Genomic DNA, 23,852 nt, shown 5'->3' on the forward strand with positions numbered 1-23,852 from the left:
GGTTGGCATATATGACCACAGAAATCAGAAGTGAAATATCTTCATCATCATGGCTCTAGCGTTTTATTTCTCAAACTTTTGACCAAATGATTGCATGCTGGCTTGAATCTTCTCACAAAATTTAGTTTACCACCAAGCAGACGATTCCTAATTTAAAAAGGTCAATAGCCATATTAAGATGTGGTATTTCAGAAAGACAAAAACAGTAGGACCTGGATGCTTCTGCTTACTTGTTAAAGGATTTACGTAAAGGATTATTATGTGAGAGATATCTAGTCTCTATAATAAACTGAGTCAATTTTCACAGGGTGGCTCTCAGTAATAGATGGAAATTCCCAGTATAAGTAATCTATCAAAATAGTATGAAAAGAATAATGAATTTACGACACACAAGAAATGTTTGTATGTACATATTCTGAACGAATCAGTGATGGGTACAGAGCAATGTCAAGCTTCGGACTACAGTAGCCATGATTGAATGAATTGGTTATGAGGAGATGGCCCAAAACATTTTGCTTTCGTAAGGCAGAATTGTGTGCAACACCCATGGGCAGATATGATATCTGTAGTCTTTAGAATGTAGCATGCATTCACTCCAACTCCTCTGCCCTGAATCAGTAAACCCCAAACGTTCGTGCAACCAGCTTTACCAAAATCCTTCACTTCATTGCCCATTCCACTTTCAGAAGCAGTTGAGTACTGGGTGACAGAATTCCCATCCAACTTTTTCACCAGAACTACTCCATCAGGCAAAGCATTTCTTAGCAGATCTCTGAGAATTGGCCAGCCATCTGCCCCTTCGAGGAAATCTTGAGGTACTCTTTGCAGCTTTGGTGTTTCTGGAGAGACATTTCTCTCAATTATATAGTACAGAAAAGGAGCTTCCTGAATGTGTCTCACAATCTGGTCCACCATAGAAATAAATTTAATACAATATTAGACATAAAAATAAATAAATGAATAATATAGAACAACCAATCTTTCATATTTCTATAGATTGTTTTAATTTTTAAAGAGGCTTCTGGGTTGACAGTGTTTGTGGTTATTTGTTCAGCATTTGGGGTCGAATTATCCACATGGCCCATTGTCAGGAAGTTGTTGCATTTCTTGACATATGGCCGTGAAAACAATCTTCCAACAATTTATCAGGAAATGGAACCACTCTGTAACGATGGATCGTAAAGAATTTTAGGAACCAAAAGTTCTGATATTTTTCGCGACCCCTTGACAAGAAATGTAGCCGTTTTATTTTCATGGTGATGAATCAGGAATGATTTATGGAAAAATGGTGCAGAAATTCTTCATGGCCGTTCGATATGAAGTAAAGCATTGCCTATCGATGGGCCATGAAGAACTTTGGAACCTTTAGGGTGCTATATTCTTAATGACCATCACCGAAAAGGCAACCATTTCCTGATGAGGGTCATGGTCGGACCCAGAAGATCCTAAATTCTTCATGACCATTCACCAAAAAATGCTAACAGTTTCCTGAATCGAGGTCAGAAGAATTTAGAACCCAAAAGATCATGAGTTTCTTCATCACATGTCATCAGGAAATGCAAACATTTATTGGTGATGGGTCATGAAAAATAAACCACCTGAAAATTTTAACAAACTGCTGACCTAATACATAATATTAACAGGGAATTTAAAAATAAATCACATTGCAAAACAGATTTCAAGAATACCTATGACTTCTTTTCAATGACAAAAAAAAGTAAAGTAAAAGGTACAAATACACGCACTTGTACTCTGGGGTGCGAGCAAGAATACCTCCATAACAGATTCTGTCATCCATTGATGAAGTCTGTCTGCAGTTACAGCATCAGCAGTTTGCTCATCAATATCTAGTCTGTCTGCGAAGATCGAAGTAGATCTCAAATATGTGTCCTCTTGCAGCAGCTTTTTTGACTCAGATGGTATGGCTTCTGTAGCCAATCTGTCTTTCGCTAAATTATTTGTTTGTGGAATCAGTGAGACATTCACAGATTTTACACTTGGATTCCTGGACTCAGATAGAATGGCTTCCTTAGCCAATCTGGCATTAAGCACATCAACTGTATGTGGAATTAATGAGACGCTCACAGGTTTTTGACCTGGCTGCAACCTCACATTGCCGAATGATTTTTTAATACCCCTGCTTCCCCCCATTTGCAATGATTGAGCTGCCATAGTTTGAATTGGATTAGTGGCCTCTTTCTTTGGCGAAAATATTCCAAATCTCCCAGACTTTGCATGCAGCACTCAGACTGGAGGCCTGGGCCAACCTCAGCAGTCTCACACTGTGTCACAGCATTCACACTACAATGACTAATGGCCAGCCAACTATCGTGATACACAAAAAAAACTAGATACGCTGAAGAAATATGCGATGGGGTGGTAAATAGAAAGGCAATCATATACATTGGGATGACACGTCGGCTATAAGTCTACTACAATTGACTGTTTTGCGCCCGGAAAACGTGACATAGACGAGCCTGCGGTGTACAAAGTTTTCAATGCGTCGTAATAAATGGCTGAAATTGCCTACGTGGCCTACACGTCGGATGAAGCTCGTGCCAAAGATAGCCACGCTCGCGTCAGCGTGTGTTTAGACCTGCTCTACATGTGTGCTTCACACGACTAACTAAATGCAAACGTTTCTCACACGTCAAAGCAATTCTTCACGCCATGTGATCCACACGCTAGTCTTCCTTGTTTGTTTCACTGAATATGCGAATACAAACAAGCAAACCCAGAAAGAAGCAAAATTCTCTTCTTTCTACAGACAAGCAAAGCCACAGGCCAAGAAAACTCAAAAATTGATTTGCTACAAAACGCCAAGTTGTATCTATGTGAGTTTTAACATTTAAAATTTTAAGGAAAAAATGTAACGTCGATGCATTTTTCACATTTGCCAATGTATGATATTGATTGTAATATAATATAACAAAGTTCTAATTTTAATAAATAAATTATAATGAATTTTATAAATTGACCGATAATTTAAAATATTTAAGTGCCATAGATAACTAAGTAATGCTTGTATAGCATATTAGTAGTTTACTGATTCTATGAGATAATGTGTGGTATTCTTCAATTCTTGTCACATCTGATTTCCCAATCTTTTACTCTTCCATCCGCAATAATTCAAGGTGCTCATTGACAACTTTATCCGTAGGTCGCTCGGTCTACGGGATGCAACTTGTAGAGAGATCATTACGTACCACTTTCATCTCTCTTTTTTAATTTTTTCTTGATCTTTCCATTTTTTAGTTTTTATTTTAAATTTATATTTTTGAATAAATTAACACATTGTAAGGAAATGTTTATTTATTTAAAATATTTAACTTAATTAAACACTAAAATTAATTATAAACATAGTAAATTTAAATTGAAAATTGATTTGGTAGTGGATTGAGGAGGTCCAACAAGTTATTATTCGAGAGGCAAAAAAGGATAGCGATAAGAATAAAGTAATCATGAAAGATAAGAGCATTTACTCCTAGCATAAGGTGGTGGCAATGATTTGGAGTCATTTGGTTATAGGGATATCAATTGATGATGTTTGTAGTTTTTGTGAGTGTGTACTTGATGACAAATGGCATCCTCAACCAATAATTGTCTTGGGAAGGTGAGAAGGTTGGACAACCTAAAAGATAAATGAACCTAGCCTATTTTGCCAATAACGGAAAAACAAAAGAAAAAGGGTGTGTATGGCAAAGAAATGATTGTTGATTTCATGCTTTTGTGCAAAACAAAATAAAGAATCCAAAGTTGAGACTCTACGAAGTTAGAATATCGAAGCTAGTGAAGAACAAGATGGAACTCCCATCTTTGGGTATTTGGTCTGTAATGGTGAATTTACTTCTCCATCTAGGACACATGACGGAGCGAAGGAACATGTTTGAAGCAACAAACCGTTGGAAAACCAAAAACCAAAAGTTTGAAGATGATGAAATCCTCATTAGCTTTGATGTGGTGTTTTTATTCAGATAGTCCATGTCATTGACTCCAATGAAATAATAATTAAAAAAAAAACCAATGATAAGCCTACTTCTCTTGTTGAACTTTTCCTTAGATCAACCTTCTTTACTTTCCAATGTGTTGTGTGTGAGCAATCTAATAGGGTTGCAATTGTTGTGATTAATCTTTACATGGAGTATTCTGAAGAGTTTGTCCTAAACTCTATCCCCCTTAAGCCTAGGTGGTGGAAGTGCCATATAGATGACACTAATATTTGTTGGCCACATGGTCGTAAATATGAGGGAAAATTTTACTCTCACCTTAAATGCATTTTTGCCAACATTACATTCATGAAAGAGCTTCAATCTAATAATCAACTCTCTTTTCTTTGATATCCTTCTCATTAGAAAAGTTAATGGATATCTAGCTCATCATGTCTTCAAAAAATCCACCCACATCACCACTTAGCCTAAAAGGTTGTTGTCTTAAAGACATTAGGCACCAAGGCTTACCAGGTGTGATGATCATATTGCCCAAATACATAATTTGAGCATTTAACCAAGTCAAAAATGCAAGGTTCCTAAACTAGATTACTATCACAATTGATGTCCATGTTGCCACCCACCGCTACATTGAAAGCATGCCCAATAATATCTTCAATATCCTTTGCAAGAAAGGTCTTTCAAACATGCCTTCAAATTCTATTCTATTATCAAAAATTTCATCCCTTCCTTGAAATATCCTCTTGAGACATGGACCAACTAGGACTCAAACCTAGGACCTTCCATACGCTGATGGAATGCTCTACCACTGAGCTACTAGCCCCTCTTGGGCCAGTCCATCGTCGGTCCGAGTGTCGCTTATTTCCAACACCAACACCCCCCCTTAAGCCACACCTCTCGTGTGCTTGGAGCTCCTAGCCTGGACTTGGCTCTGATACCATGTTGAGACATGGACCAGCTAGGAATCGAACCTAGGACCTTCCATACGTTGTTGGAGTGCTCTACAACTGAGCTATTGGCCCCTCTTGGACCAGTCCATCGTCGGTCTGGGTGTGGCTTATTTCCAACACCAGCAAATACTAAAGAAATTCCTGCTCTTGTGAGATTACTTACATTGGTGAAATGGTCATTCTCTCAACACTAAGATCAAGGAACACTCAATTGAATTAGACAAGTGTGTTGTTAAATCTACTATAGAAGAACACTCCCACAACATAGAGAACACATTTTCCTTACAGATACCCAAGTTCTTGTCAAAGAAGATATTTATTTCAAACGAATTTATGTAAACAAGCCATCCATTTTAAAAATTAACCAAGATGTTGAATGAAATCTGGCTTTTGCATGGCTTCCTTTACTTTACTTGTATGTACCAACCATAGAAATAATCTCTCTTCTTATATTTTCCCTCTCGCTTAGTGTGCTTATTTTTCAAGTCTTCCCTCCTCTTGGTTTATTTTCTCTTTCTCCTAAACCTTCTCTTCCTATCTCTCTCATCACGTCCTCTCTCTTTGCTCTTCCCATCCCTTCGTTGGCTTCTTCCACTCCTCTTGCCCCCACCTCTTTTTGTTCTACCTTCCCCTTCTTCATCCCATAAAGCCCAACTCAGCCACCAAAAACACCTTATCTTTTCCCCTCTCACTTGTCTCCTCTCTACTTTCGTGTGTGCTCTCCCTACCTTATCTCACGCCAAACCTTTATCCTTAATTCCTTGTGCCCCTTCACCCATCTATCTTTCATTGATTTTTGTCTCTCGTGTCCCTTTACCCCTTCTTAAATAAAGCATTACAGTAACTATACACTAGAATAATTTATTTTATTTTACCATTTAAGAGTTTGTGTGTGTAAGATAAACCACATATTTGTCTGATGGTGTGATCCCATGTAATAAGTCTTGCCCATTGCCACTAAAACTTGAGAATTGCAACATTGGTAGGTTTCGAATTGCAAATCCTATTAACTAATCATTTGGCTCTCTCTCTCTCTCTCTCTCTCTCTCTCTCTCTCTCTCTCTCTCTCTCTCTCTCTCTCTCTCTCTCTCTCTCTCTCTCTCTCTCTCACACACACACACACACACACGCACGCACTCTCACACACACACACACACACACAAATTAATTTAATATATTATTTCTTAATATTAGTTTTAAAATAAATTCGTTTATAATAAAAATTGAAAAAAATATATTTTAATAATATTGAATTACAAAAAAGAAATTGAATAAAAAGGAAAAGGTTTATTTTCATATTTTCTTCTTCTATTAAAATATAATATTATACTCTATTTTTTTTTTTAAATTAATTGATAAAGGAAGATTACTTTTAAGAGAGGAAGAACCACTTTTATTTATTGTTTCTTATAATAAAATTTTATTATCAATTGGCCAAAGTGATAGAAATAAGTTTGAAACTTGAACATCTTGAATATATTTTTTTTGAAAGAAATAAAAGATTTTTTAAATTATTGAATTGCTTGGATTCATCTCCATCTTATTTTCCAAACTTCTACAAAATTAGGTAGGGTTCCTTTCATTAAACGACATAAAAAATGTTTATTTTGAATTAATAATGATCATATTTGTTTGTGAAAAATAGTTATGTTCCTTGATTGCTTATGCGAAAAGAATAGGTATATTAAATGGTGATCTGGATATTACTTATTTTGACATATGTGATTTGAAACTATTAAATAAAAGAATTACATTTTACATTTTTATTTGTCTTTTATGAATAAAACAAACCAACTATTAAAAAAAAAAACTAGTTAAACTAATGTGAGAAAAATCAATCTACTCTATGCACTATAACTTTACTTTTATGATATGGATTTCTCTACAAATTTTAAAAAGTGTGAAGATGTATTATTTAAACACTCCAAAAATAAAATAGTTGTGCCTAATTCAATATTAATGATGTAACAGCTTTCTATTTATTCTAATAATATAATAATCTTTTAAATTTTATTAGTTATCCTACTTGATATCTTTTGCATCATGGTTGACTAAATTTATGTGGTTTAATTTAAATTGTAGGATGACTATAGTCTAACAACATTCCAACATCTTGAAAAGAACTATTGCTTACCTCAAGATTTCTACAATTATATACAGTACCTACATTTTTGTATGGTTGCATTTTGACTATATGAATGGTCTAAGGTCAACAAATTATGTTATTTTGTCTCCTTGGGAAGCTAAATCTATTGATTTGTAACATCTTGTTAGGATTTATTTGTGTTGAAATTATGATATTTTTTGTCATTCTTAATTTGTGTTAATTGTGACACTTTTTGTCATACTTGATATAAGCTAATATGTGACATTTTTTATAGCATGATTGCTTAATGTTGATTTGTGACATCTTATATGATGTGGTTGATTTGTGACATCTTGCATCATAGTTTATGTGTCGCAGATCTATTATGTTAAACTTGATAATATTTGCATATGATATCATTTGTGTCATGATTCAACTCATGAGAATAGTGTTACCTAAAAAAATAAGGTAGGTGTATGACAACTTCATCTCATGGGTTCTATTTTAAAGGATGAAATGTGATTTTTATGAGTAGTTTATCTCATTGATTCCATATAAAACAATGGAATGTATTTTTTATGAGGTTTATATCATAGATTCCATTTAAAACGATAGAATGTGAATTTTTTTATGAAAATCTTATCTCAATGTTTTCATTTGAAAGAACTGGTTATGATGTTTTCATAAGAGATTTATCTCATGGATTCCATTTAAAAGACTAGAATATGATTTTTTCCTATGGTTTAGGATGGTTGACATCTTCTTTCTCTATACTTGGATCTTGAATCCTTGAAACACTATTCTTCTTAGGAAAGTTGGTCAAGTTTTAAACTTATTAATATTGCTATAAGCACTACATCACCAAGGCTTCGGTGCTCTCATTGGCAATGGGTCCATAGGTAGTTTTTGTTATGATCCCCTTGTAGTGCTTGAGCTAAGAGAACTTCGAGAAAAGTAAGGTGGCCCATCATATTGGCATGCTTCTTGTTTCTTAGGGGTGTTTTATGGTAGGTATATATAGTTAACCATCTAGTCTTATATGAAGTAGTGATACTTAGGTACATTACATAGTTGGGAGATGCCCTCTAGATGAGTTCTTGGGACCAAGTGTGTGTGTCATGTTGTGGATTCTTTGTTTGGTTTTGTTTATGTGAGTGCCAATTTTTTCTAATAATATGTGAGGCACTTGTATTATATGTTATTCAATTCACTTATTTTATGTTTGTTTGTGTGCTTCTTTTATCTGTTTTTGTTTTGCGCATGTTTTCTTTTATGTGTTTTTCTATATTTGAATTGTTGGGATTGTTATGTTTGGATACTTATGTGATACAAAGGTTATGATGCATGTAGTCCTATCATGGGGATGTGTTAATAGGAAGACACGTCGCATCGCATGAAGAGAGCTTTCATAGTATGGGATGTGAGTAGTAATTCGTGTGGGTGTTGTCTGTCGTCTAAGATGTGTTGTATTAACTCAAAACCTTATGAGTTGAAAGGACTTGTGGTTTTCATTGATAGTCATATTTCAAATTGTTCATGTCCTTGCATTCCTATGTGTATTAGATGTCATAAATGATGTGTTATGAAATATTGGTTATTTGTTTGTTGTGCATTGTGAAATCTATTCCGAGTATTTTGAATATTTTGGATCTAAGGTTTCATATGTATAATTATTTTACTAAAGGAATGAATAAGAAAAGCATTAATATTATATTATACCAAACCATTGGATTATGGATGGTAACTAATGGATGGGGAGAAAAAGGCATCTTCATAATGGGTTCAAACCCTCCCTCGACCAATAACAAGAGAAAGGAATCTTTGAGAATGTGCTTGTAGATTGAGCTTGAAGTTCTTCACATGCTATTGTGGTGTACATTATTTTTCAACCACTTGTATATGTGTGGTTGGTCTCATGAGCTATTATATTCTTATCATGGTTGACGGTAGTAGTTTTGACCCCTTATTTATCTTAGTTATAAAGTGATGTTATCTTCATTGTTGAGTACTAGATATGAATTTCTGATACTTTTCTATTCTTACAATGTACTTGAGATTAACTTATTGATATACTTCCTTGTTGTACTAAACAAATGAAAATTATACATATTGTGTGGACTCTTATTGGACATCACTTGCACATCTTGGATAATTGTAAGTTAATGAAGGTTGTTAGAATGTTGACTTGTCCAGTTTTGATAGCATTAATATGTTTATCCTTGCTTAATGTTTAAGAAATTTTATGGTTGCATTTTTGGTGGTTGTTAGAGCTTGAGGACTAATAGAATTTACGAATACCTTGGTAGGGCTACCATTATGTCACAAAGGGACGTGTTCTCTTAAGTCAAACCATGGAAAGATTGAAAATAATACTCTTATATATGCTCCTAGGAATTCTTGTGCAAATTTAGATTCCTCTGTAACTAAGAAAATGGGGAAAAGCATCAAAGCATATAAATTAGCCAACCACGAAGACTAAAATGCTATGAAAAGAACTCTTGATTCAATCAATAAAGACATGAAGATGAGACAATCAAAACAAACGCAAACCATCACAAACGCAGATGTCTCCTCCATAATTCTCCATTGTTCTTTCACCTTCAAATAGGACTTTATGGATCTCACCTATAAAGATGCAAAGTGTGATTAAAAGCAAGATTGCAAAGTGAAAACAACAGCATAAGGGTACTCGAAGCATGGTTAGAATTGAACAAGAAGAGTGCTCAATTTATAGACAAATTGAGGAGGATTTGAAAAGGGCAACAAATAGGAAATTTGGCATGATTATGACAAGATTATGACAAATTCGATGACAAAATTTCATGAGAAATTGCTATGTGCAAATATGACAAATTAAGAGCGAATTATGTTCATCAATTATGACACAATTAGGAGGAAAAATAGCCATTTGATTTATGACAAATTGAGAGCAATAATAGCTCATTGATTGAATGACATGTTAGAGAGAAAATAGCCTCATGATTTATGACATGATTGAGCACAAAAAGGGGAACTTAATTAGGGGAAAAATTAGGAGGGAATATTTGATTTTGAAAATTAGCAAATTAGGCGGAAAAGGGGAAATTAGAGAAATTAGGAATTCGGGAAATTAGATGGCATCACATTTATTAATTAGTTCACAACAAAATTAGACAATTAAATGATTTATTTAATTGTGACATGAGAGACTTAGGGAAAGTGAATAAATTCAATTAACCTAAAAGGGGAATGTTAATAGGATTAAATGATTAAATCACAAAACCCTAGGAGATGAATTATAAATGAATTAGGCCAAGACAAGATCAAAACGATTGATATAAAGTCGATCATGGTCAAGAGATTAAATAATGAAGACTTGACAATTGATAAGAAACCAATGTTGATTGATGAAGATCAATGACAAATTGATCATAATTGACAAAAGGACTAACTTGATAAACAACAATTGATAAGGATCAATGACTGATTGCTCCAAAATTGATGAGAATTGATGATTGATTGAGATCGATGATGAATCGATCAAAGATTGATAAAAGGTAGATTTGATGAACGTTGACTTGATAAAGACCGATGACGAATCGATCGAAATTGATAAGGAGGTTGATAATTGATGATTGGACAAGATACAAAGTGATTCCAATTGATTGATAATTGATCAAAGATGATTGAAGATTGATTGAAAATGATTGAAAATGTTGAAGATCTAGGACAAAACCCTAATTCGACACTGATTAGGATTGAAGATGTCCAATTGACAAGATAAAGTTGATCAATACCAATGATTGCAATTCGAAAATGATATTGCCAAGACCCAATTGAAATGTGAGGGGATTAGAATCGAAAAGGGAAAGAAATGTAGGACACAATGTCAACAATTGATAAAGATCGAATGTGCGACACAGAAAAAATGTTAATAAGATGTGAAAACCATAAAAGAAGGTCACATGGATATGTTTAAGTATGGCGTCGCAAGCGTTGACAATTTTTAGATGCCTACATCCTTTAATGCTCCAATTGAAACATGTAATGTAAATGATATGTTACTATAGCTCTCAAATCCTACATGTTCAAAATAAGTGCATTAAATTCCTTTAAATGTAATAAATGCAATGATATAGCAATAAATTTCACAAATTTGTGTTTAGTAAGCCCTTGGAAGGAAAAGATTTAGCCAAAGTCAACAAGTGTTGTATTTGAAAGGATCAAATCCACAATAACAAGGTTAAAACCACAACTATAAAATGACCCAAGCATCAAAAGGATCAAATTAGCATTGATATTTATACTAAAAAGTGTGTGCATGGGCATAATAAATGTACGGATTAGAAGATGTGTCAAAATGTGTAAATATGAAGATAAAATACATTGAAATACGAATAAAAGATACATAAATAACATAGGGTAAAGGACTCAAATTTACACAAAATTACACTATTTATCTAAATATCAAAACAACAAATACTCTCCTTAAAATAAACCCCCCACACACATATAATCAATACAAATTTATTTCACAATGAAAATGTAATTTTTTTCAGTTCTCCCCAAAAATCCTTTAACTAATTTTGTAAATTGTAAAAACTCATATTCATAAAATATAAAAAGTAATAAACCAAAAACAACCATTATATCATGCAAATTTAAACAAAATATATAAAATAATACTTTACTAAATTTTTTAATTAGTTTAATAAAAAATTCATTAAGAAACATATTTAGTATTACCCGTTTATTTACAATATTAATGAGACGCTTATAATATTAATAACTTGAAGTTAAAGCACATTTTATATCCCAGAATAATCCACTATTTATCTTAAATTTCCACACCGCGGTGACCTACTTTCCTCTATTTCATATAGAATTAAAGAATAGGTAGGAATGGCCAATGGCCCGATCCCCCTTATAAAACCGATCTATCGCATATACTAGTTAGAGTAATGCGACCTAAAAGATTAGGTCAAACACAATATAGCATTTTACGTAAAGGACGAGTAAAAAGGGGTGTGCTAAGCAATTGTCCAAGCAGTTTTGCAACTACTATTAAATCTAACATGTCAAAGGGCCAAAAAACTGAGCAATCACAAACAATGAAGACGAAGGTAGTGTTCTTTTCCGTAAACATTAATATGAAAGAAAAAAAAAATTACATTATTAACAAGGGTAATTATAATTGTGGATCGCCATTTTTTATTAATTTTTTGTACGAGAATCTTGGCCGTTGTTTTTACATTTACTTTATATATGTTTAATCAAAGTTTATGACTCTCTCCATTTGCATCCCACTTTCACATTAACACCATATTATAACATAAATAACTAGCAATCGCACCTTGGTGTGCAATGGATATGCCAAACAGGTGTGGAAGATCAATTATGAAAAAATTTGGTCTATTTTTGCATAATTTGTCTAGCACATGAACTCAATTGGTACACTATTTATCAAATGATGTTTGTATAACAAATGTCTCAATGGAAAAGTGATAGCTTCAAATAAATTATCCATCACTTAAAAGGATCTAAATATGATTGAAACAATACCTCTCAATTAGGAAGATAATCAAACTCCATTACCAACATTTTCATGTTATATTTACAATAGGGTGTGAGGGAAAGAGAGGGAGAGGGCTAGAAAGAGGAGGTGATAGAGGGGAATGAGAGAGAAGGGGGACGGGCAAGAGCGGGTGGAAATATGGAAGGTGAGGGAGAGATAAAGAGGGAGTAGAGAAGGATATATAGAGAGGGAAGAGAAATACATAGAGAGGGAAAGAGAGGGAGAGATAGATAAATATGTTATATTGAGAAAGGTTGATGCTTGGGAGAATGTTGTTTGCCCTCTCGAGTGAATAACCTAAAACATACAAATAAAACACGTAATGCAGAATAATAATGCCATAGATCTCAAATAAAATATAATAGATGTTATTCCCTTCATAATCGTAATTCCCAAGTTACATTCGAAAGTATATAAAGATACCGAAGGGGTGCGAGCGCCAACCGTCGCACCGCAACTGCCACCCCTCGGTTGCCAACTAACCAAGACAATTACAACTTAATTAACTAGTTTTATTTTTGTGTACAATATTGCCGCCAACATCATCCCCCCCAAAATAAAAGTCGTCTCCAGGCGACTTACAACAAAATGGAGAATACATGGGGACTATAGAACCAAAATCAAAAAACTAAGGGGGTGCAAAGGGCTTCCCTGATGAAGAAGGCGTCGGTGGTGGTGTAGCGATGGATGCCAAGTGCCCACGGAGCTCATACACTTGCTCCATCCTCCTCTTTAAATCCCGTTCCGCCACCATCTACCGCTCCATGGCAGTCTTTACCATATAGGCTGCCTCCAGCACCTCCTTATCCTTCTTGTCCACACTCTCCAGTGCACTAACCAATCAAGTCTCCAACAGCTCTCTGGATGCCCTTTCCTCTTCCAACTGTATCAGCAAGGCAGACTTCTCCGCTACTAAAGTGTCCATCGTTGTCTGAGTCTATGCCACGGTAGCCTCCAGCTCCCGAAACCTCATAGTCAGCTCCTCCCGAGCTGTCACTGCTGCTACGCGCAAGGCCTCAACTATGGTTGTCGTCTGTTGTGTCCTCTGAAGCTCAAGATAACCTTCGCGGAAGGCTTGCTCCACCTCTCGCAACAACGACTGCATCCGGGTCTCGCCAACCCCCTCAGTGAGGCTCCAAGCCTCCAACATCGCCTGGTTCTCCGTCTCAGGTCACCCGGCACACTCAAAACACCTCTCAAACTCCTCTCTGCATCCGGTGCGGGCAAAGGTCAATAGCCCCTCGATCTGCTCAACCATGGCAGCATCCGCCTGGAGTGTGGCAGATGACACAAGACGTTGTGCTCTCAGAGTCATCTCACCAATGAACTGCTCCAACTCTCTTGTACCTGGTTGTACTCCCAAAGGTACCCCCTCCTCTATGTACAGACTGGTTACTACAACCACAGGGGGTGACGCAACCCTCTGAAGCGCCCTACTGCTCAGAGAACTCCCTTCCTCTAGATCAATAACATCCAAGGAATGCATGGTCCTGCCTGGAGATAGAGCGGCCTCTCCCACTGGTGCCACAGGTGTAAGCTGGTAATGGCTCAACCAAGCACTGAGGTCATCATGAAGACCGCCTGCTTTCGTCATTGCCTCTTGCATATAGCCTGCAAACCTGGCACATCCAGCACATCGTGCACCATGGAAGCCTCTGCACTCGCCAAGGTCTCCACCCGCGGTGGTCTCATCGCTATCGTCACCCGAGGCTGCCCAAAGCTAGGAACTGGCACCGTGGTGACTACGCTCACCGTCCCGAATGACCACGGCACCGCCAACTGACAAGTCTCTGGTAAGTGTGCTAGTGTAAAGTGGACCTGCACCTGCGATGCTAAAACAGACCCATCTGTACCGGCCGATTCCACTACCTCCTCTTCAGGCAACTAGTCGCCTCTTCTTCCTGCCAACCGGAAGCTCCCTCCACTCACCTGGGAGGTGTCTGTGGATTCTTCCCTATCGCTATCTACATCCTCCTCTGTATCAAACTCTTTTGTGTCAGACTCTGTGTCGGACATGGCGGCCTTCTTTCTTTTTGTGTCCAAACATGCCTCTGCACCATGTGCCAAGACGTCCAAGTGCGACCAATAGAATATGGGCAACTGGTCTAGTGCAACACGCCCTTGCGGCTTCAATGGTTGTGAGCCTGGGGTGATCTGTGTGCGAACTACATCCAAAAATAACCCAATGGCGTGATGGGGCATGTAAAAAATTTTGTACTACAAGGTCATGAACTCGTCCATTCTATCTGCCAGTAGTGACGCCCAATCATATACCACCCCATTGTGCAGCCCATTCATCAACACTATTTGTGCGATAGCTATGTCAGACGTGCGGCTGGCACCTATGAGGCGACTCTTCACCATGGACAATAGGCATCGCCATACTCCCTTGGCAAAAAATGTTTTCTTTACCCCCCCGACTCTTGCCTGCACTTTTGAGGCTATCTTTTTCTCCCTGGGTGAGGTTATCGCACAACATCAACTGCAGTAATGTGGCACGATTTTCTGGAGATATTTTTTGTGAAGTGTCTAGTATTTTCCCTTTCACACCCAGTATGCCAAACACCCTGGTGAACTCGCCTACCGTGAATGAAACGGTTATCCGCTGATGTTGATAATCAAATACAAATTGGTGGCGGTGTCTATCATAGCTGCCAATCATGGCACGCAAAACCACCTCAAAGTCCTTTATACAGAAAAAAAGCATCTGGACAACCCAGTGTACCTGTGCCTGGTGAAGGCTTTTCTTTATCAGATCATCGTGAGGTGTCTTCACCCACCAGTTCTGACAGTATTCCATTCAGACCTTCAAACACAATATTATCTGTTGTTACCTCATCCATGTCCTTTGTTGCCAAGGGTTTTGGACGATGCTTCTTGCTTTTCTGACTGCTGCTCATCCCGAGGTTGCCTGCAATAGGTACCCCAGATAGCAAAACTCGTTTGCCTGTGTCTGCACTTGCTTATGAAGCTTTTCGCCCTCCCTGCAACTTGTCTTCTAACAGTTGTAACCGTTTTCGCCAATCTGCCTTGTTCTTATTTGTCTCCATTGGTCTCGAATTAATTCTTTAATCTACTTTTATAGATTTAAAACCAGTCTGCTACTTCCAATTGCCTGCTGCCACTTTTTTTTTGGCTTCCAACTGCCAGCGTTCCCTTTGCTTCTGTCAGTCGGTAGTACGGTGTATGGCGGGTGGGTGTACTTGGCGTGCGGGTGTGTCAATGCAATCTCCTCCCTCCGGGATATTTTTCCTTTCGGCGTTGCGTTGTAATTTTCTCCCTTGACGCTACGTGTTTGTGCGGCTACGTGGTTGTGCGGCTGCGTGTTTATGCCTTTATGCTTTGCGCGGCGAGGGTTTTATGTTTGCGTGGGAGTGATATCCAACCGCCGGTGGTCCACCGTCGGTGTTGCCACCGTCGAGGTCCCACCGTCAGTGTTGCCACCGCCTATGGTCCCACCGTACGGTGATTCCACCGTGGCTTCCTCTTTTTTTCTTTTTTTCTTTTGTTTTTTTTTTAATTTCGACCGTGCAGTCGTACGGGTTTTTTTTTTTCTTAATTATTTCTTCTAGAGGGTCCAGGATCGATCGCCCGTTCATGGTACTGTTTTAATTTCGACCCATTGACGGCGTCTGGTATCTCCTTCCCGTCGAGCGTCCACAACTTAATCGCCCCGTTGGTATTGACCTCGCGTACCTTGAAGGGCCCTAGCCATTGCACTTTAAATTTTCCTGGTTTGATTTCGTTCCTCCCATTGAATTTCAACACTAACTGCCCAGGAGTAAACTGCATTCGCCGAAGATGCTTGTCGTGTCAGACCTTCCGTCTTTGTTGGGCTGCCTATGTGGCCCATTGTGCCATTATTCTATTTTCGTCCAACTTGCTTAAGGCATACAGTCTCTCCCTCAGGCTCTCCATATCCCCGAGTCTGTTCTCTATTGCAATGCGAAGGCTTGGCACCATGAATTCCGCTGGCACCACAGCTTCCTGCCCGTACATGAGTTGGAACGAAGTCTAACCCGTGGTCACCTTGTAGGCCATTCTATAGGCCCATAGTACAGAGGGTAACTTCTCTTCCCAATATTCCTTTTCTACTCCGCAGGACTTGTAAATTACCGATACCAATATTTTGTTCGTGGCCTCGGCCTGCCCATTGGTACGTGGGTAGTACGGGCTCGATAATGAGTGAAAAATCTTAAACTCTTGAGGTCAACAACCATGTGACATGGTTCACGAAGTGGCCCCCTCAGTCACTGGTCAACTGAATAGGTATACCATATCGCGTAATGATTTGTTCATAGATAAATTTAGTCATGCTTACTGCGGAGTTATCCAGGAGAGCCCTCGCCTCCACCCACTTGGTCAAGTATTCTGTCGCAACCACAATGTAACGGCACCGTCGTGTGTGGCTAGCCTTAAGAGGCCCTACAAAGTCGAGTCCCCATCGTTCGAAGAGTTCCTGTGTGTGCGACAAGTTGAGGGGCATGAAGTCCCGCTTCAAAGGTTTGTCTGCCCGTTGGCAAGTGTTGCACACCACGACCCACTCCCTAGCATAGTGATGTACGATTGGCCACCACAGTCCTGCCAAAAGCACCTTGCGGGCTGTAGTGTCTGGGCCCATATGTCCACCTGCAGGTACTTCTTGTTCCCCCCTTAATACACTCGAGACTTCTTCCTCCATGACACAACGCCTTAATACTTGGTCTGGCCCCATTTTGTAGAGTAAACCGTTGATGAGCGAAGAAGTCCTGCTCCTTAATACGAGATTTCTCTATTCCCCTAGGGGCATACACTCCGGAAATCGGGACGTCGACAAGTACTCTCCAATCTTCTTGTACCACGAAGGAAGTACGGCTATTCGGAACAAGTGCGCATCCGGAAAATCATCATTTACTCCCTCTGGAGGTTCCCCTGACTTAATCCGGGAGAGCTGATCGACTATGACATGGCTTCACCTCGATCTTACCACAATTGTAAATGTGAACTCTTGTAGTAGCAATAGCCAACAGCTTATCCTCCCCTGGATAATCGGCTTGATTACCAAGTACATGAGTGCTTGGTGGTCTACGTAAAATGTGAACGGTGTAGCCAGTAGGTAATGACGAAATTTTTGCACGGCATAGACCATGCCGAGGGCTTCGCGTTTTGTGGTACTGTAGTTCTTTTCAGCCTTCGAGAGCAACTTGCTCGCAAAATAAACGGGGTGGTCCAACCCATGTCTTCCTACCTAGGCTAATGTAGCCCCGATGGCATAATTTGAGGCATCCACGTGAACGTGGAATTCCTTATCCCAATTCAGGTATGCCAGTATGGGTGCTCCCATCAATCTCGTCTTCAACTCTTCAAAGGCCTTGCTCTGTGGCTTTGTCCAGATGTATGGATCCCCTTTCCGTGTCAACCTATCCAATGGGTGGGACACCTCAGCGAAGTTCTTGATGAACCTCCTGTAGTACCCCACATGACCAAGGAAGGACTTTATCCCAGTGACGTCCGTAGGAGGTTCCATTTCTACTATTACCTGAATCTTGTCCGGGTCCGTTTTCAATCCTTCTTTACACACAATGTGTCCAAGCAATCTTCCCTGTGGTACCATGAATCTACATTTCTTCGGATTGAGGGCCAACCATGCCCTTCGACATCTCTCTAGGCACTCCCCAAGGGTTTTTAGCTGGATGTCTTGTCCACTGTAAATAGACCAATTGTCCAGGAAGGCTTTGAAGTTCCCCACCGACATCTTGTCGAAGATGTGCAAGATGATGCGCTGAAAGCTGGAGGGTGCATTGCATAGACCGAAGGGCATTCGGTTGTATGCATACACACCGTCCTCCACCACAAAGGTTGTTTTCAACTTATCTTCCTTCGTGATGGATATCTGGTTGTACCTAGAGAACCCATCCATGAAGGAATGGATTTCATGTCCAGCTACTTCCTCCAAGATGCTGTCGGTGAAGGGTATGGGAAACGGGTCTGTAATGGTGACAGCGTTCAGACACCAGAAGTCTACACAGATCCAGATCTGATTGGCCTCTTTCTTGAGGGAAATCACAATGGGAGACACCCATTCGCTTGTCTGCACTTTGAAGATTATGCCCGCTTCCAACATCTCCTCAATTTCGTCGTTCACCCGTGCAACATAATTTTTGTTCATATGGTAAGGTCGCTTCCTTACCGGTTGGGCTGCCGGTACCAATGTTATGCGGTGTACACATAACTCTGGGGGCACGCCCTTCAAGTCCTTGTACATCCATGCAAAGACATCCTTGTATTCAAGGAAAATTTTGAAGGCTACAGCCTTCAGCACTGGATTCCAGTCATCTCCGACAAGGATGATCTTGGGGTCACTTGTCCCCCTTGTCTCCTTTAAATTGGCTTCCTGATATTTTATGGGCTCCCCCTTCGGGAATTGGTGTGTTGGCATCTCATTCACCGAGGCCTCCCCTTCCTTGTACTCTCCATATTCTGGGGGAAATATATCTGGTTCTTCCTCGATGCTCAATACATTGCACGAGGGTGTAAATAGTTCATAATCTCCCATTTGCCAATGGAAGAGGCCATTCAAGGAGTCCCTGTCCTCCCCTGAGCATGCCTCCAGTTCTAACACCCCTTCGTCACTAGGCTCCATACGGCGTCTGTCTCCACCCTCCCCCAACTGGTCTCCCTCAAATTCTAAGTCGGAGGAGGATGCTAACTCCTCGCTAACCATCTGCGTACGGAGATCGATCAAGTACTTCCTCCCCACATTTTCCAAGGAAAGAGTATTCCGCTTCCAGTTATGGTTCGCTTTTGCTACAATGAGCCACCCACGCCCGAGAATGGCGTCATGACCTTTCTGCTTCAGGGGAATTACTACAAAATCCAGCACGAATGGCTACGTGCCAATCATCACCTGTTGGCCCATGAGGGTACCAAGGGGTTTAATCCTGTGTTGATCTGCCCCTAGTAGGTTGAACGTGGGGGGCCACAATGTAGGCTTTCCCAGTTTTTTCCATGTCGCTTCTGGGAGCACATTTACTCCTGACCCTCCGTCCACAATAGTGTTTGTCAAGGTAGTCCCCAATATGCCCATTTCTACCACCGCCGGTTGGCGTCCGCTGTTGACTACCAACAACATGGGGTCAACCGTGGAGCTGACGACCTCCCTTAACACGAGGTCGGCTGTGGGGCTCACGACCTCCCTCATTTTCACTTGTGGGGGTACAGAGTTTAAGATAGTCGTTTTTAACTGCGGCATGGTCTTAAGGAGGTCTTGAATCCTCACTGGCACCTCCATCTGCAATATTTGTCGTAAAATTTTCTCCTCCCCTCGTCCGTGGCGGACTTGCGGCCTCGTGGCTATTCTATCCTTGTGTGGCCATTTCCTTTGTGATCTCATCTCTTGCTTCCCGCCCTCTCTCGGTCTCCGTGTGGGGATCTGGGTATGCAACCTTTTTGGCCTATGCCCTTGTGATTGCCAACACTTCTGCCTTCGTGAGTTCTATGTTTAGAAGGTTTACACCAAGCTTCAGGCAATTTGCGTCCTCATGGTCGCTTGGCCCACACCATCAACAGAGGTGCTAAGGGGTGGCTTCCTTTGTGCAATCGCGAGCGAAGTGTCCCCACTGATTGCAGGCCCTACACTGGATCATTGGCCGACCCTTAGCGTCATATTGGATCTGGTTTCTGTTATTGTTATTGTTGTTATTTCTTCCGCCACCGCATCTGTTATCCCGATATCCTCCAAATGATGTCGTTGTGTTAGTTTGTTGGCCCGTACCCGCTGGTGCGGATGTTGTGGCCTGCTCCACGAACAGCACCTAGTTCATTTGCGTACTTCGGGTCTTCATGTTGTATGGGCACTCCTTGGTGGAGTGTCCCATCACTTGGCAAATCTTGTAGAATGCCTTCTTTGGGCAACTACCCTTTGTATGTCCCTCCTCTTTGCACTCAGTGCACCATATGTCCCCATTGGTCCGACCAGTGCTTCTCATTGTTTTGAATTCCCTCCTCATTCGCTCCATGTCTTTTTGGAGCGCTTGCACCTTTTTGCCAGCCTCGCCATCGCTGCTGCTTTCCTCGAAAGAGTCATCATCCTTGGACGAGCTATCCTTCTTTTTTACCTTCGATGTCTTGGTCTCGCTCTCGAGATCCATCACTCTATTGTATGCGTCTTCGTACGATGTCGGTGGAACAATTTTCATCTTCTTCCGGAGGGAGTGTTTCAGTCCCTCCACGAACCATCTCTTTTTCAACCCATCCGCTGGTTGACTCTCAATTTTCCCCAACAGTTCTTTCAACCACCGACTATAGGCTCGGACAGTCTCGTTCTTGTTCTGCTTTGTGCCATAGATTTCAGCGACTATTTCGTTGTTGTCTCTCAAGAGGCGAAACTCTATCCCGAACTCCTCCTTCAGGTCGGGCCATGTGCTGACTTTGGCCTTATCCATATCTGAGTACCAGTCTATGGCCACTCCCCTTAAGGTTGCTGGGAATTGTGTTACCCATTCATCTTGGTCAGTAACGTTGTTCACTGACCATATGGTTTTGCACGTGCGGCAATGGCGGACAGGATCTTCCTTCTCGTCACCATTGAACTTCGGCAGTTTCTGTTTACAAGCCATTGATGGGGGTCGTCTCCCCGGAGGTGGTTGTGGCTGTGCCTGAGCCCCTGTGCCACTCCCTCCGACGCCGGTGGTGTGTCCTGCGTGGGTGACTGGGGGTACGGTGTTTTGCCTGCCGTGTGTCGCACCTATAGCCGTACGGTTGTCCTCCCCTTCATTCTCACCCGCACCCACTCCTGGCTCCCTTTGGTGATCGTCACTTCGTGGCATAAGGGATAAGTTTCTAAACTAGTCCCGAGTCTCTTCGACTAGATTCCTTCGTAACCTTGTTTCCTCTAGAAACTCTTTGTGGCTTCTCACCCTACGGTGTTCTAGCGACGCGTAGAAATTTCCCTCGGCTTCTACACTCTCTGTGACACCTCCTTGGTTCCCTTCAGGCCACCCTTCAGCAGGTCGTCCTTCGGCAAGTTGCCTCAGCCTCCGTCTACATTCTACTTCTTGTTCCAGAATCAAGGCCCTCTGTGCAGCCTCCCACTCATCTGTTTCTACTTGCTTATTTCTATCTTTGTTTAATAGGTTGGGCATTAATTGTCGTACATTTCCCTAAATAACAACACTTAAAACCAGAACACTCCTTTATTAATTCATTTCATCAGATACAACTTGTGTCAATATTATGACACCTTTATTTGAATATAGAATGTTCCTTTATCCCTATGGGATTCAGGGTTCAATTCCTTCCTGGCCTCGTGCCATCCCACTCCGATTCCCAACGGCTGCTTTCTTTGTACTGTTGGAGGATTTGTTGGTGTCGCTCTTCCCGGGCAATCTCTTCCAGGCGAGCTTGTTGTGCCAGCGATGCCTATGCAAGCAACCAGGGGAGGTGGTTCATCAAACGATTTACTGTCGGGCTAACTTCCAGTGCTGTCCACACGGCACTTGGTGGGATTTCAGCCTCTGTGGCCTCTCGTCGGATGTAGGTCTCGATGGCTACCTGGAGCAGGATTGAAAATTCCCTCGTCGCAGTGTCTTCTCCGCTCTAGAGCTCTGTTTGTACGTCATCGGCCTCTGGGTTTATCTCACCAATGGGTAGGCCCATCGTGTCCATGCGCCATCCGCTTCTTCCGTTCCCAAGTATGTCCTCGACAACGGCGCCAAATGTTTGCCCTCTCAGGTGAATAACTTAAAACATACAAATACAACACGTAATGCAGAATAATAATGCCATAGATCTCAGATAAAATATAAGAGATGTTATTCCCTTCATAATCGTAATTCCCAAGTTACATTCGAAAGTATATAAAGATACCGAGGGGGTGCGAGCGCCAACCGTCGCACCGCAACTACCTCCCCTCGGTTGCCAACTAACCAAGACAATTACAACTTAATTAACTAGTTTTATTTTTGTGTACAATATTGCCACCAACAAATGTTGTAGATTATCTTACCAAGCCATTAAGCACAAAAAAAATCTTGTTATAGGAAGCCATGTGCCTCATTTCTTGTACTTAATTATTTTTGTGTTCCTATCATTGTATTTACGAATATGTATGATATCAAGTGGGAGAATGTTGTAGATTTATGCTATAATGAGTAGCCAACTTCTATATTATAAACTACCCCACCATCATTAACTTGTATAACATATACAGTAGACAAAAGATATATCAATACTTATATGACCTGCTATATTGCACAATGTGGTATGCAAAAGACTCAATTAATGACTATCTACGAATTATAACCACTTTCAACAATACAAGGATAAAATCCAATCAAAAATCAAAACATATATATATATATATATATATATATAAGGAAATCAATCAACAATAATCTTCATATCATGTTGTAGATGGTATGGCAAGTTCTAAGTAGTATGACTAGGCTACAAACTCATGCAACAATAGTGTGGCTTGGAAATAGGTTGATACATACTACCATAGGCTATAGTTAGTAAGCAGTAGCTAGATTCAGAAATTTGATCTTTAGAATAACCATCACTATTGGAATTATTTCAGCGCTTAACCTCCACAAATACTGGAAGAACAATATACTAAAGGAAGTTGTACAGCCGGATTGAAGTGTATGGCTTGCAAGGAATTAGCTCACCAAAATAAAACACTAAAAATCATAATGATAATATGTAATTCCATAAACCAAAATTGAAAGCTAATAACAATAAAGTGAAAGAAACACTGAAATCCTCACACCCAAAATTGAAACACTGAAATCAAGAATCCATTGAAGCACACTGTCAACTCTATATAGAACTACACTAAAAACTAGGAGGGTTTTCATCCTCAAGAAAAGAAGATGAATGCACATTCATTCTTGAAAAAAGAGATAGTCTGAAAAAACATGTAGCCTCTATTTCAAAATATTCCTCCCTTCTATAAATTTTTTGAGGCAACTTACAATCTTACATCTCTTGGCATTCTCCAAACACCCTGATGATGAATCACAAAGTGTGATTGAAAACATTGATGCTAAAAAATAACTTACACAATCAAATCTAGAAGCAACTAATTGATGATATTATTCTCTTTTTCACAGTTATCCTCTCAAAACTAAAAAAATATAAGAAAGTGTACTTTTACTCACCTTTTCGCACCATACATCTAATGCCACTTTATTTAATAATTATAAATAAATATATAATGATATTTTAAATAATTATATGTAAGTAGTCTTTATATAAAGTTACTTTTCAACAACTTAAATTTAATTATAGAAGTATTTCATAATGTAAAAAAGGGGACATGATATAAATGCCTA

At 39.8% G+C, this 23,852-nt stretch overlaps 2 protein-coding genes across 4 annotated transcripts in view; both read right to left on the reverse strand.

Moving 5' to 3' along the window:
* The window catches only part of LOC131041182 (mediator of RNA polymerase II transcription subunit 23), a 316,846-nt gene that overhangs the window by 85,073 nt on the left and 207,921 nt on the right, over positions 1-23,852 (reverse strand). The window lies entirely within an intron of this gene.
* Positions 344-2,705, reverse strand: LOC131041183 (uncharacterized). The gene is made up of 2 exons (XM_057974183.2): positions 1,774-2,705; positions 344-903 (listed from the first exon to the last, which is right to left on the reverse strand). Exons 1-2 carry the CDS (start codon positions 2,170-2,172, stop codon positions 460-462), a joined length of 843 nt encoding a protein of 280 aa, XP_057830166.2. The 5' UTR covers positions 2,173-2,705; the 3' UTR covers positions 344-459.

This window comes from Cryptomeria japonica, chromosome 3, assembly GCF_030272615.1.
Source record: "Cryptomeria japonica chromosome 3, Sugi_1.0, whole genome shotgun sequence".
In the NCBI taxonomy this organism is placed as follows: domain Eukaryota; kingdom Viridiplantae; phylum Streptophyta; class Pinopsida; order Cupressales; family Cupressaceae; genus Cryptomeria; species Cryptomeria japonica.